The 12,834-nt window shown below is 36.7% G+C and overlaps 2 protein-coding genes across 2 annotated transcripts; both read left to right on the top strand.

Moving 5' to 3' along the window:
* The first annotated feature begins 2,648 nt into the window (after window positions 1-2,648).
* Window positions 2,649-3,113, top strand: LOC147398397 (uncharacterized). The gene has a single exon (XM_086446718.1). The coding sequence runs from the start codon at window positions 2,649-2,651 to the stop codon at window positions 3,111-3,113; it is 465 nt and encodes a 154-aa protein (XP_086302844.1).
* A 5,091-nt stretch (window positions 3,114-8,204) lies between these two features.
* LOC147398396 (serine/threonine-protein kinase PBL27-like) lies at window positions 8,205-11,557 on the top strand. The gene is made up of 5 exons (XM_086448989.1): window positions 8,205-8,351; window positions 8,895-9,031; window positions 9,137-9,323; window positions 10,012-10,385; window positions 11,256-11,557. The coding sequence occupies exons 1-5, from the start codon at window positions 8,273-8,275 to the stop codon at window positions 11,445-11,447; spliced, it is 969 nt and encodes a 322-aa protein (XP_086305115.1). The 5' UTR covers window positions 8,205-8,272; the 3' UTR covers window positions 11,448-11,557.
* The last annotated feature ends 1,277 nt before the right edge of the window (window positions 11,558-12,834 follow it).

Genomic DNA, 12,834 nt, shown 5'->3' with positions numbered 1-12,834 from the left:
ATGTCATCTTTACCCTCATACAAATGAAAAATCAAAAAAGAAATAACCTAAACCTCATGTCCATTTTCTTTATTTTTAGGGTTGGACCACTTTATCCCTAAAAGTTCTCCAAAAACTCTATAAATAACCTTATTTTCTATGAATAATGGATGCTCTCAAGCCCCCATCTTTCAACCTAAAACTCTACCAAAGTCCCTACTCATTCTCTCATCTCCTAATTTCAACTCACTCAACCCTAAACCATCTCACTCAACTCTCAAGTCTACCTCTCAAGGTTCAAGACTACCAAGGGACAAGATGGGGTTAAGATGTATTTTATTTATTTTAAAGCTTGCATCTTCTTATTACTTTATTTTCTTTTTTAGAAATCCCTTAGGATGTAATGCATACCCTCTCCCATCCCCGGTAGATTGGACTAAGGTTCAATCGAAATGATAGGGGTTGAAGTCCTTTTTACCTTAATTTCGTGCATCATATTGTACACAATGCACACACCCACCTATGCATGGCAATGATGAAGAAATGTGTTACCATCTTGATAGAGTGAAACACTAAGGGCCTATTTGGATTGACTTTTCTAAGTATTTCTGGTTTTGGCAGGGAGTCAAAAGCACTCACTCCATCGTTTGGACATTCAATGCTTTGAAAGAGTAATTTTTTAAAAGAGTCAAAATAGTACTTTTTCGAGAAGTACCAAAATTGGTACTTTTTAATTTCGTTTTTGCGGAGAGCCATTTTTCCATCAAATTTTTTTGCGCGGTTCCAATATTGCCCCCAAGTAAACACTTTTTATTTTGTTTTTTTAACCCTAACCACACGAAGCATAAACATAACCCCACCCTCTCTTGTTTGGAACCTCGACAGAACACTGGTTTTGAACCTCGACAGAACAACAGAACTCTGGTTTTGAACTTCAACAGAACCATCTCACATTTGGAACCTCAACAGAACGACAAACCCTCTCTCGTTTGGAACCTCGACAAAACCCTCGAGTATAGATCTCTTTCCCTCCGACAGCGTCTTCTCCCTTGGGCGACCGTTATGACGAGTTCTTCTTAAATTTATGATATTTGAAACCCTCAACGGAACCCTCGTTAGAACCCTCAAGGTATTTTTGGTGTTGTTTCAGATATATCGCCATCACATAAAGGTTTAGGCTGGTGATTGAGAATTCGCGTTGTGTAATTGTAGGTTATGGCAATTGTAACCGCGATAGTGACGACGCCAAAGAGTCTCAGTAGCTCATCCTTAGAAGGAAATAAACCTAGTGATGGTTCCTTTAAGAATCCAAATGAAGAAGAAGAGTTAGAGTTAGGGCTCTTTCCATGCTTCGATTTAAGGTGTTTCTTCGGAGTGGAAGACATCTCTGAACTTTATCGAGTCGAGCTTCCGAGTTGAGACTTGAGAATGAGAAATGCTTTAAACAGTAGAGGACGACGATGCAAAAAGGTGAGGTCTGAGAGTGTTGTTAAAGTATTAAAACCAGAAGTCTATTAAAGCTGTCAATGGATCGGATCATACTCGAAATCCAAAAAATTTTGGGTCTGAATTTAGGATTTCGATTCCAATAAAGATCCAACACGTTTAGCCTATTTAGCACATTGCACTAGAGTGAATAAAAAATTAGCATCTTCCAAGCAAATTATCTTTTGAAATGGGGCAAGGTGACTTTGATCAAAAGTGTTTTCTCAAGCATTCAAGTTTATTTCCTTTCATTATTCTAAATGCCTTGAAAGGTGGAGTTGAGATTAGATAAATTAATTTGGGACTTTTACGATACAACAAGGAGGAGAAGTTCTGTTGAATTTTAAAAAAAATAAGAATAAGTATATTTTAAATTTAAAATGATGTTATAATATTTTTATTTAATTAAAACTGTAACTATTACTTTTTTTTAGCATAAGTTGTCGAGTTATAATGTTAAAAATAGTAATTATTATATATATAAGGGCATTCTGGTCATTTTAACAGAATTCATAATAATTTCCAAACACAAAATTCTCTGAGAAGTACTTCTGACAGTACTTCTCAGATCTTGCATCCAAACGTACAACATGTATCCAGCTACGTCAGACAGTATTTTAAAAAATACTTCTAGGAGTACTTATATTTGAAGTACTTCTGGCTCCTGTATCCACACGGGCCCTAAGTTTCTAGCCATGCATACATGCATCAAGGTTGTGGCTTCAAGGGAACTCCATCATGAAGTCTCTCTAAGAGCTCAAACCTACATTCATATTCATAAATTTAATGTGACTACATGGGTCATTCTCTTCCATAGAATGCCCCCTAATGTCACTTTGAAATAAAAAATCCTTTGAAAAGGGGACATTTCACTCCAATGCACACATTACTCTTAGTATGCATTCTCATGCATTTTATTATCTATTATCTTAAATTTTTACAAAATAAAATAGCCAAGCAAGGTAACCACCTTTGGTGGAGAGGATGGGGTGCTTAACACCTTCTCCATCCTCTAACCGGACCTCCTTACCTAGATCTTAGGTAGATCTTGCCCTTTCCAACAAATGAGAGTCACTACAATGCCATGGCAAAAATGGTTTTCAAAAAATATGATTCGGGTGCCCATTCACACCCATTTCCAAAAAAGAATGGTGGCAACTCCAAATAATGTAGCATTGAGGTTCATGGCCAACATTTCATGTCTACAGAAAGTAGTTGAAAGACTATGGAGACCTAAAGGTAGCTTCGAAATCTTTTCCAAAGGAAACAAGTTATACTTCTTCAAGTTCAGGGATGAGGAGGATAGAAGGAAAGCTTTGCAAGAAGGCCCATGGTACATAGTAGGAAGAGTAATGGTTCTAAAGGAATTAAACGTAAAAATTGAACTAGAAAAGCTGGAAACAGTAGCCATTTCTATCTGGATTAAATTCCACGACCTCCCCAATCAATTTTGGCATTCAGAAGCTCTGGGCTTCATAACTAGCTCAATAGGCAGACCTTTGTTCATAGATAGTACGATAGAAGAACTTCGTAGAATGTTTTATGCTAGAGTCTGTGTAGAAATAGATACCTCAAGGGATCCCCCAAACAAGCTCTTCGTCGAAGCGGAAAAGGGAGCTCATGTGGAAGTGTTAGTTGAGTATGACTAAATGCCCCTACAACGCTCAGCCTATTGTACCTTTGGGCACCTTGAAGAGAACTACCTCCCACAAGACAACAAGATTAAGGAGGATGACTGTGAACAAAGCCAAAAACATAACAATACAAGGGAGAAATAGAGGAACTAGAGAAATGGATCAGATTGGACCTTGGTCACCTATAAACCCACCAACAATACCCAACATAGAGGTCCAGGTAACCCAAAACAGATAGGAAGAAGAAATGACAAAACAACAACCAACTGATGGGGACTTTAGATCTCACCAACAAAGTATGGAATGGGAGGAGCCAACCAATGGTGAGGGAATTACCAAGGAAGTAGGTGAATCCAGTAAGAAGACTACTGCACTAAGGAACAAAGGCAAGGACCCCCAAATTGAGAAGCCCAACTCGGAATAAAGGGGTGACCATTCCCAACAGAGACAACCCTCCAGTAAACAACTACACCCCCTACAGAAATAGATTCCAAGCTCTACAAGACGAAGAAGACAATAAAAATGTTGAAATTTAAAAATGGGTAGACAAGGACTTCAACAACTTAAGAATGAATGAAGTTTCCATAAAGCATACCTACAACCTTCCTATTCTCCAACATATCAAGTAGGCAATGAGAGCTATGTAGGACCAGGATAGGAATTCAACGGTTCAAGAGGAGGAAGAAGAAGGGGACATCAATATTTCCCAATGAAATGTGCAACCTAGAACATCAGGGGGTTGAATGACCCTCTCAAGCAACATGAGGTCAGAAGATTCATCAATAAGAACCATATTGACATCATGAGCATTATGAAGATTAGAATTAGAGAAGTTAACAAGTATGGCATAGCTAAGCATGTGTGGCCTGACTGGGAGATGGAAGATAACTACAACTGTGTTGTGAGGGGAAAAATTGGGGTGGATGGAATAGAAATCGAGTCAATATGGACCTTGCGGCCAAAATTGACTAGTTGATAACCATGCAAGGGAATTTCACAAGAGGTCCTAAATTCTTGTTGACCATCATCTATGGAAATAGAATGTATTGTTGCCAATACCAACATTCTTTGGCTAGCGATGGGAGATTTCAATGCCATAACTAAGGATGGTGAGAAGGTGGGAAGAAGAAAAGTAACTAATGTTGATGTCAAAGACCTAATGGAAAAGTCATAGAAGGCAAGTTTCATGGACCTAAAGGCTAGAGGATGTCATCTCACTTGGTGCAATCAACAAGATAATAGAAGAATCCTATCCAAACTTGACATAATTCTAACTAACATCTATTGGCTAGAGACCTTTAACTGCTTCGAAGTTGAATTCCATCTTCAGGGGATTTCTAATCATAGCCTCATGTCTGTCACCCTAAGTGAGGACAACAACAACAGATTGAGGCTTTTTAGGTTCTTCAATTTTTGGACAGGTGATAAGAGGTTCATAGACTTGGTGAAGACCAGCTGGAATGAACCAGTAAGAGGAAATCCAATGTACAAGGTTGTCTTAAAGCTTAAAAGACTCAAAACCACCTTGAGAGCTTGGAGTGTGTAGCACTTTGGAGAGGACAAAAGGAAGGTCGAACACACCTTTCAACAGTTGGAAAAAATTCAATGAGCCATCCAAGAGCAACCCCTTAATAGGAACCTTGCTACTGAGGAAAAGAGAATTGCTCTAGAATACTAAAAGGTAGCTAAGAGACAAGATGCCTCTATGAGACAACAGTCGAGAATTAATTGTTTGAAGCTTGGGAGCTCCAACACCCTGTTTTTCCACAAGTCCTTGATTGTTAGAAGAGCAAGGAACATGATTACCTCCCTTTAAAATAGCAAAGGAGTCTGGCTAGACAAGGAACAACAAAATGAAATCTTGGGGTTCTATAAGAAGTTGTATGTAACAAGCCCTATAACTGATATCATGGAGAAAAAAGTGCACCTCAAGGAGTTAGAAGTTGTTGTAGCCAACAAGCTTAATTTCCCTGGTGAGGAGGAAGAGATTAGGCTGGTTCTATTATCTATGAATGGAGACAAGGCCCTTGGGCCAGATGGCTATTCTGCCACCTTCTTCCAAAAGGCTTGGACTATTATCAAGGCTGATATAGTAGCTACTATCAAGTACTACTTTTAGAAAGGAAAGCTAGTCAACGAGATTAATGCCAATGCTATTACCCTTATCCCCAAAATAGATAGACCAATATTTATAGAGTTCAGATCCATAACCTACTGCAATGTTCTCTATAAGTATATCTCGAAGATCTTAGCTAACAGGCTAAAGGACACCTTAAACCTTCTAATCAGACCCTTCCAATCAATTTTCATCAGATGTAGATCCATTAGAGACAACATCATGTTGTCCCATGAGCTAGTAAAAAAGATGAATATTTCAGAAACCTTCATTGCTTGGGTATGGGACTGCATTTCCTTTCCAATGCACTCTACTTTATTAATGGAAACCTTAAGGGATATTTTGCTGGCAGAAGATGCATCTACTAAGGAGACCACATCTCTCCCTACTTGTTCGTGATAGTAATGGAATTGTTATATACTAAACTCATAGAGCTCACCAGAGAGGACATACTAGAGCTGATGTCTAACTACAAGAACTCCAAAATCAATCACCTGGTGTTTGTTGATGACCTAATCATCTTTTTTAAAGGAAACCAAACGTCACAGTGCTTCAAATGAATATAAAAAAGATCAACATTTACTATTTAGGGATTAAGGACAACGAAAAAGGGATATTATCAGAATCTTGCACATAACTGAAGGGACTCTACCTGTAAGATACCTGGGAATCTCACTCATCTCATCTCGATTGAAATTTGCACATTGTCAGACTCTCATTACCAAGCTCACTAACATGATCCAATCATGGAAGGCAAGATTCTTATCTATAGCTAGGAGGATGGAGCTGATTAAATCAATCCTTAGCAGCATGCAAACCCTCTGGACTAGTGTTCTCATGCTTCCTATAAAAGTGTTAAAGGGGATCCAAAACATCTGTGCAAAGTTCTTATGGGTAGGCCCAAATATGGGGAAAAATATTTATTACATCAATTGGGGTAGAATTGCTAGAGACAAGAAGGAATGAGGTTTGGGCATAAGAGACCTAGAAATCCATAATAGAATTGGCATTGCAAGACATGTTTGGGACTTAGTGTCTAATAGAGAGCATTTGGGTCGATTGGATCCAAAATAATAAGATAAAGAGAGACCATTTTTGGACAATCCCAACCCCCAAAGATGCATCTTGGATGTAGAAGAAATTCCTTCAAGCTAGGGGAACTATCCAGCATCTTGTGATCCACAAAATTAGAGATGGGAGAGACTCCCATATATGGCATGAACCATGGACACCTGAAGGAGTTTTGTTGAACAACTTGCAACAGGAAGCTAACCTCGAGTCAAGACTTCATAGAGAGGCTAAAGTAAATGACCTAATCAGGCAAAACACTTGGAATCTTCCACTGCACCTTGCCACCAGCTTGGGGGGGAATGTGGGACTAGATAAGATCTTTGGACCTTGATGTCACTGAAAAGGACAAGGTCATCTGGATACCAGCATCCAAAGATTTCTTCACTATGAAATCAGCCTATGAAACTATGTGTTAGCCAAACTCCCAAGTCAGTTGGCCTCATCTAGTGTGGTTCCCAAACAACATTAAGAAGCATAGCGCAACTACATGGCTAGGTTAAGCAAGGGCCTCAAGACTCAAAATAGTTGCTATTGCGTGGCATCATTCAACATTCAACATGTTGTTTTTACAGAACTAAGGTTGAAGATGAAGCTCATATCTTCCTAGGGTGCAACTATGCTTATGATATCTGGTAGAGACTGCTTCAGAGGTCTAACATTAGTCATACAAATAGAAACTGGAATGTAGAAATTGAATAGCTGTCCAGAAATGCTAAAGGAAAGAATCTCATCTCCATAGTCAAGAAACTTGCTGTTAACGCTTTTATTCACAACATCTGGCTAGAGAGGTTCAGACGGCTATTCATGAACAATTACATCCCTCCAAACCTCATTGAATCAATCATAGTTCGGGATGTACAACTAAAGATTCAAAGTATCGAAGCTATTGTTGAAGACAACGTCTCGCTAAGAACTTTTATGAGCTTATGGAATGTGCAGCCTAGGTTTGAGGTGGAAATCCTATCAGATGCAAATGGATCAAGCCTCCAGAAGACTTCCATGTGTTGAACTCAGATGGCTCTTTAAGAGGAAATGTTTGGGGGGTGGGGGGGGGGGGGGGTAGGCGGGAAGGTGCCATTATAAGATACGGTAGTGGAATGATATTCGGGGCTCTTGTAGAAAACACTCAAGGAAGATTAATCTTATCCCACAAGCTTCAAACTATTCTAAAAGGAATGAACATAGTTGTCTCCCTTAATTTAAGCTTCTTGAAGGTTAGAGCTGATTCCAAAGTTGCCATAGACTGCATTAATGGGCGAGGGGAGGCGGGAAGGTGCCATTATAAGATACGGTAGTGGAATGATAATCGGGGCTCTTGTTGAAAACACTCAAGGAAGATTAATCTTATTCCACAAGCTTCAAACTATTCTAAAAGGAATGAACATAGTTGTCTCCCTTAATTTAAGCTTCTTGAAGGTTAGAGCTGATTCCAAAGTTGCCATAGACTGCATTAATGGGGTAGCCAACACCCCTTGGAAAGAAGAAAGAACCATTAAAGCGATCAAGACAGGAGTAACACACTTCATTAGGATAGAGTTTTCTTTCAGTTACAGGGAAAGTAATCAAGCGGCTAACTTTCTAGCATCTCTTCTTAACATGTTAGGGCGAGTGTTTTGGATCCAATGGACCTTCTTAGGGATTTACAAAGTATTGTAAGTAAGGATGCTTGTGGGCATACATATAACAAATTGTAATCTTATTTCTTATTGTCACGGGTTTGCCTAATTCCCCTTAATTATAAAAATAAAAATAAATAAATAAATAATTCATAATGCCGTTACCTCAACACAACATGACATGACTCCACACATTGCCACCCCTAGATATATCATAACCCACACGCGTAATGAAACTTAAGAGAATACATAACCACACCTCTACTAGTTGCAAAAAGCTTTTCTCAACGAAGCAAATAGCGTTTTCTTTCAAAGAGAGAGAGAGTTTCAGAGAGATATTTTTCGTAAAGAATTCGATTGATTTGGGGAAAATGAGTTGGTTTCTGAACTGCTTTCCATGCGTAAAATGGATAAAGAAGGAGGAATTGAGTACAACAGCAGCTACAACTGGTAATCTAACCATGAACATTGATTGATCTTCAATTCTTGATGTTCTTACTATTTCTTGATCGATTGATCTGACTCCAAAAATTGATCTATCTTCAATTCTTGATGTTCTTTCTATTTCTTGATCGATTGATCTGATCTAACTTTTCTACGATTTCTTTGAGTTGTTTCCGAAATTAATCTAAATTTCAATCAGAATTATCCACTAGTTCACCAAGAATCTCTGTTTTTACCTTCTGTAATAAGATTTCAACATGATTTCCATTGATCCGAACTCTGTACAATTTGCTCTGTTATTGAGCGAATGGAGTAATTTAAATCCCTAGAACATTCTATTCTTTCTCTAATGAGTTTTGATTACCTTTTTTTAGCTCCGATTGTTAACTGGTTCGGTTCTTGAGAAATGTAGATTAAATAGTTCTGTTGTCGAAATGAGATTAATTTGTAGATTTTTTTCTACAACTTTGAACCTAAATGCGATTAATTTGTAGATTTGTCTCTAGAACTTTGAAGTCTAAATGCATTTAATTTGTGGATCTTCTTCAGGTTCAGAGGAGGGATCACACTTGTTGAGGTTCAATGATATTGAAGATTTCACAGATAACTTCAGATCAGAGTCAGTCCCTGGGCAAGGAGGACCACAAAGACTCGGAGAGGTTTACAGAGGAGTCTTTAATGATCGGGTAAGATAATTAATCCTTCATTTCTGACATTTTTCTAATGTTAAATATTATTATATAGTTCTTGTTCACAAGGATACATGTTTTCTTTCTTAAATTAATTAATAGGTTTTGGTTATCACAAGAATGCATAAATTTGAAGAGATCCACAGACACTTTATGGGGGAGATGTTTAGACTCAGTTCTCTGAATCATCCTAATATTGTAAAACTGGTTGCTATATGCGTGGAACGCGAAGAACGCCTTCTACTACATGAGTTCACGCCTTTGGGATCACTGGAAGCTCGATTTCACGGTGAGAGATAAAGATTTAATTTGTATCATTTTTATTTTTATTTTGTAAATTATTATACAATTATTGATGAGTTGAATTCGAAAATATACCAAGTTCACTTGACTCTTTTTGATTTTGAGTTGCATGTCAACTCATCACCTTAATCGACTAATCTTGAAAATCCAATGAGTTGGATCGAAAAGTCCCGGTTTTAGGCTATTTACAATTATTTATTCATGTATATTTTATATATAAATAATTAAGAATATTTTTATAAAGTAGGGAAGATTAGAAGATGTTTAATCATGAATTAATATTTTATTTAAATAATAAATATTAAAATTCTAAGAAAAAATAATCATTTTAATTAAAATATATATAAGATCCTTATTGACTCATACGAGATTTTCAACATATCTTCTAAGTCATTTCGTTTATCTCTTGAGATATGTGAATCCCAAGAGGCCGCGTAAATCTGGCTCATTGTTGAACAATACTGAGATGACACGGGCGAGTCATCTCGTTTTTGAAAGAGATTTAAATCCATGACCTCAACCTCATTTTTGTTCTACAAATTTTTTTTTGGAAATATAAATGGAAACGTTAGCACTTTTTCAAATATTAGAAACTCTTTAAATGATATTTTATTAATACATTTGACATGTAATGTAAGTATTATTTTGATAACATATACATATGATCTGTGTAGGTTATCCACGTGGCAATAAACCAATAGACTGGAGTACAAGGATGAACATAGCAGTGGGTATAGCTAGAGGTTTGCAATACCTGCATGAGAATAATATTATCTACAGGGACTTGAGGCCAACCAACATATTGTTGGGGGAAAGATTTCAGCCCAAATTGTCCCAATTTGGATTTGCAGAGTTTGAAGATGAAGATGTAACAATCAATTTGATGAGGAAAGATGACGGTTATTGCGCTGATGAGTGTATTGAGAGCGGGAAAATTATGACTAAGAAGTCTGATATATACAGTTTTGGGGTGATCCTATTGGAACTGATTTCAGGACATAAGGCCATCGAATACCGTCAAATCAATCCATTAAACTTTGTTCGATGGGTAATTAATCCAATCCTCCACGTACACTTATAATAAACTAATTCTTGTTCTTCTCCATCTCTCAAGGATCTTATTTGAAACATAATTTTTATGGGCAAATGGTAAATTACTAGTTTCCAAACTAAAATATGTTTTACTATTTTACAAAAGAGATTTTATTACCACAACAACTTTTGCTAATGCCACTCCAAGATGTATGCAAATTCTATGGTGATTAACCTAGGAATTGGCTGGGATCAGTAAAAGTTGGGGTGGCGATAGAATCTCTCTTTTACAAAGGAAAGATAGATATATCCACCCAACAATTTACCCAGCAATTTGCCCAACATGTTTTGTCCTACATGTGTTAGAAGTTTTGGAATAAACCAATTTTTGGTGAGGATGATATCCTCACCAAAAATCAGCCCATTCCAAAACTTCTAACCCCATCACAAATGATTTACAAAAAATGGATGGTCCACGATTTTTCAACTTGTAAATATGGGCTGATTTTTTAAAATGGGCTGATCTTCTAACCGTAGAGATCATCCTCATAAAAAACCAGCCAATTCTAAAATTTCTAACCCATGTAGGACAAAATATGTTGGGCAAATTGTTGGGTAAATGGTTGGGTGCTGAACATTTCCCCCATATATATATTTAAATTTTTTTTTATAAAGTTAAAGTAGGGAAAATATTTACTGTTTATAAAATATTTTAATTCCAAAAACAGTAATTTACCATTCAAAAATTAAAATGAATAGATGTGAGAATTTCCCAAGTTTTATATGAAAGATTTGTTTTTTCGAATTTACTTATCTCTTGAATTATTACTCTTCCCTTAATTTTTTTTTTTTCCAGAAAAGAAGATTAATATTTCATACTTAACAGGCACGCATAGTTTTTGAAGAACGCTTGAAACATGATTTCGATGATCCATCACTACAAGGTCGGTATCCAAAGAAACAGTTCCTCGAGGCTCTTAGATTGGCATGCAGTTGTACCCAAGAAGACGCTGACAACCGTCCTCACATTGATGAGGTGGTCACCATCGTATCCAACATTGAGTCATTGAGTGATTGAGATAAGGATGTAAATTTACTTTTGTTTTTCTTAAAAACTCTTATAGATTTCAGAGCTATTGTTGGGCGAACCCCCATTAATTTTTGATTAGTGTGTACCAAAACTTAAACAAATAAATAAAGCTTGATGAATTCTTGTCATTGTATTGATGCTTCTTTTTCTTCATGGGGCTTTCCTTACAAGTCTCTTATTGAGGTAATAAACTCAAGAGTCAAGCCCATTATAAATTTTCAAGTCAATTTCCAAGACCAAAAGCACCAGTCATCCCATTAATTTTTTTTTTTTTTTTTTTTCTTTTGAGAGATTTACCAAATAGAAATCAATCTTGCATTGATGTTGGTAAGTGAGAGAGCGAGAGAGAAAATATAATATGTATTTGATTTAAACAACTGAGGATAGGTATGTTGATAAATCTCTCTTCTATTTTCGAAGAGTGCTGACAAATGCACACAAACAGGGTCGCTATGCAGTTGACGTGGCAAGGGCACAAAACCATAGATCTTTTTCTTCGGGATACACAAGGAAAAAGATCTATGGTTCTATGCCCTTGTCACATCAACTGCGTACAACTTATGATTTATTGTGTGCATTCATTATTATTCTTTTTCAAATTTTAGTGGTGGCTAAAGCCCCCACTTGTCCCTACGTGCCTTCGCTCTGGGTACTACCGAAATTACCTAAAAACAAAAGAAAAAACAATATCTCGGCCACAGTCACAAACTGATCAATAAATTCATTCATACTAACATAATTAACTTTATAAAAAGGAATACAGATTTAATCAAGATCTTGAATCATTAAGGTCTCATAGTACTTGTAGGTCCATCTTGAACTGGACTAAATGGTAAATTATAAAATTCTCATTTCAGGGCATTATTCATTTTAATTCCGAAATGGAAAATTAGTATTTTTAAAATAATTTTTTATTATAAACTTGAGACCTCATGTTGGAAGAAATGAACTTGAGACCTCCCACAATCAATGAACGGACTTTCCACTGGAGCATGCTTTTCTTATTTAGTAAATGGGCTGGACCACTTGATGGACCTAAATCCCAAACCCAAATCCACCTTAGCACAAAGGAGGCCAGCGCAGCCTAAAAACTAAATTGGCCTAAGTTCACTATCAAAACTCGGTCCATGCCCCAAGGTAGGCTCGGGCTACTGACAACCGTATTAATTATATAAATTGATCTAACAAGCATTTTCGCAATTTTAAATAATTTTTCCTATTTGATAGAAAAATGATTTAAAAAATGATAACTAACAGAATTGCAATTGGTACCCCGAATTTTACTTTTTTCACCACAATGTCATAAATTATCTTAAATTATTTTATCACACCCCAATTAAAGATTAAAACACACTATTCAAACATTAAGTTTGGC

Source organism: Akebia trifoliata, chromosome 7 (assembly GCF_017979445.1).
Source record: "Akebia trifoliata isolate Shusen 1 chromosome 7, ASM1797944v1, whole genome shotgun sequence".
Taxonomy (NCBI): Eukaryota; Viridiplantae; Streptophyta; class Magnoliopsida; order Ranunculales; family Lardizabalaceae; genus Akebia; species Akebia trifoliata.
This window is presented reverse-complemented; position numbering and strand designations above follow the sequence as displayed.

Bases quoted from the DNA above. Each gene is read 5' to 3' on its own strand.
- LOC147398397 (XM_086446718.1), top strand. From the start codon at position 2,649: ATGGCCAACATTTCATGTCTACAGAAAGTAGTTGAAAGACTATGGAGA.
- LOC147398396 (XM_086448989.1), top strand. From the start codon at position 8,273: ATGAGTTGGTTTCTGAACTGCTTTCCATGCGTAAAATGGATAAAGAAG. The intron at 8,352-8,894 runs GTAATCTAACCA...GATCTTCTTCAG, and splicing joins TACAACAGCAGCTACAACTG to GTTCAGAGGAGGGATCACAC. The intron at 9,032-9,136 runs GTAAGATAATTA...ATTAATTAATAG, and splicing joins GAGGAGTCTTTAATGATCGG to GTTTTGGTTATCACAAGAAT.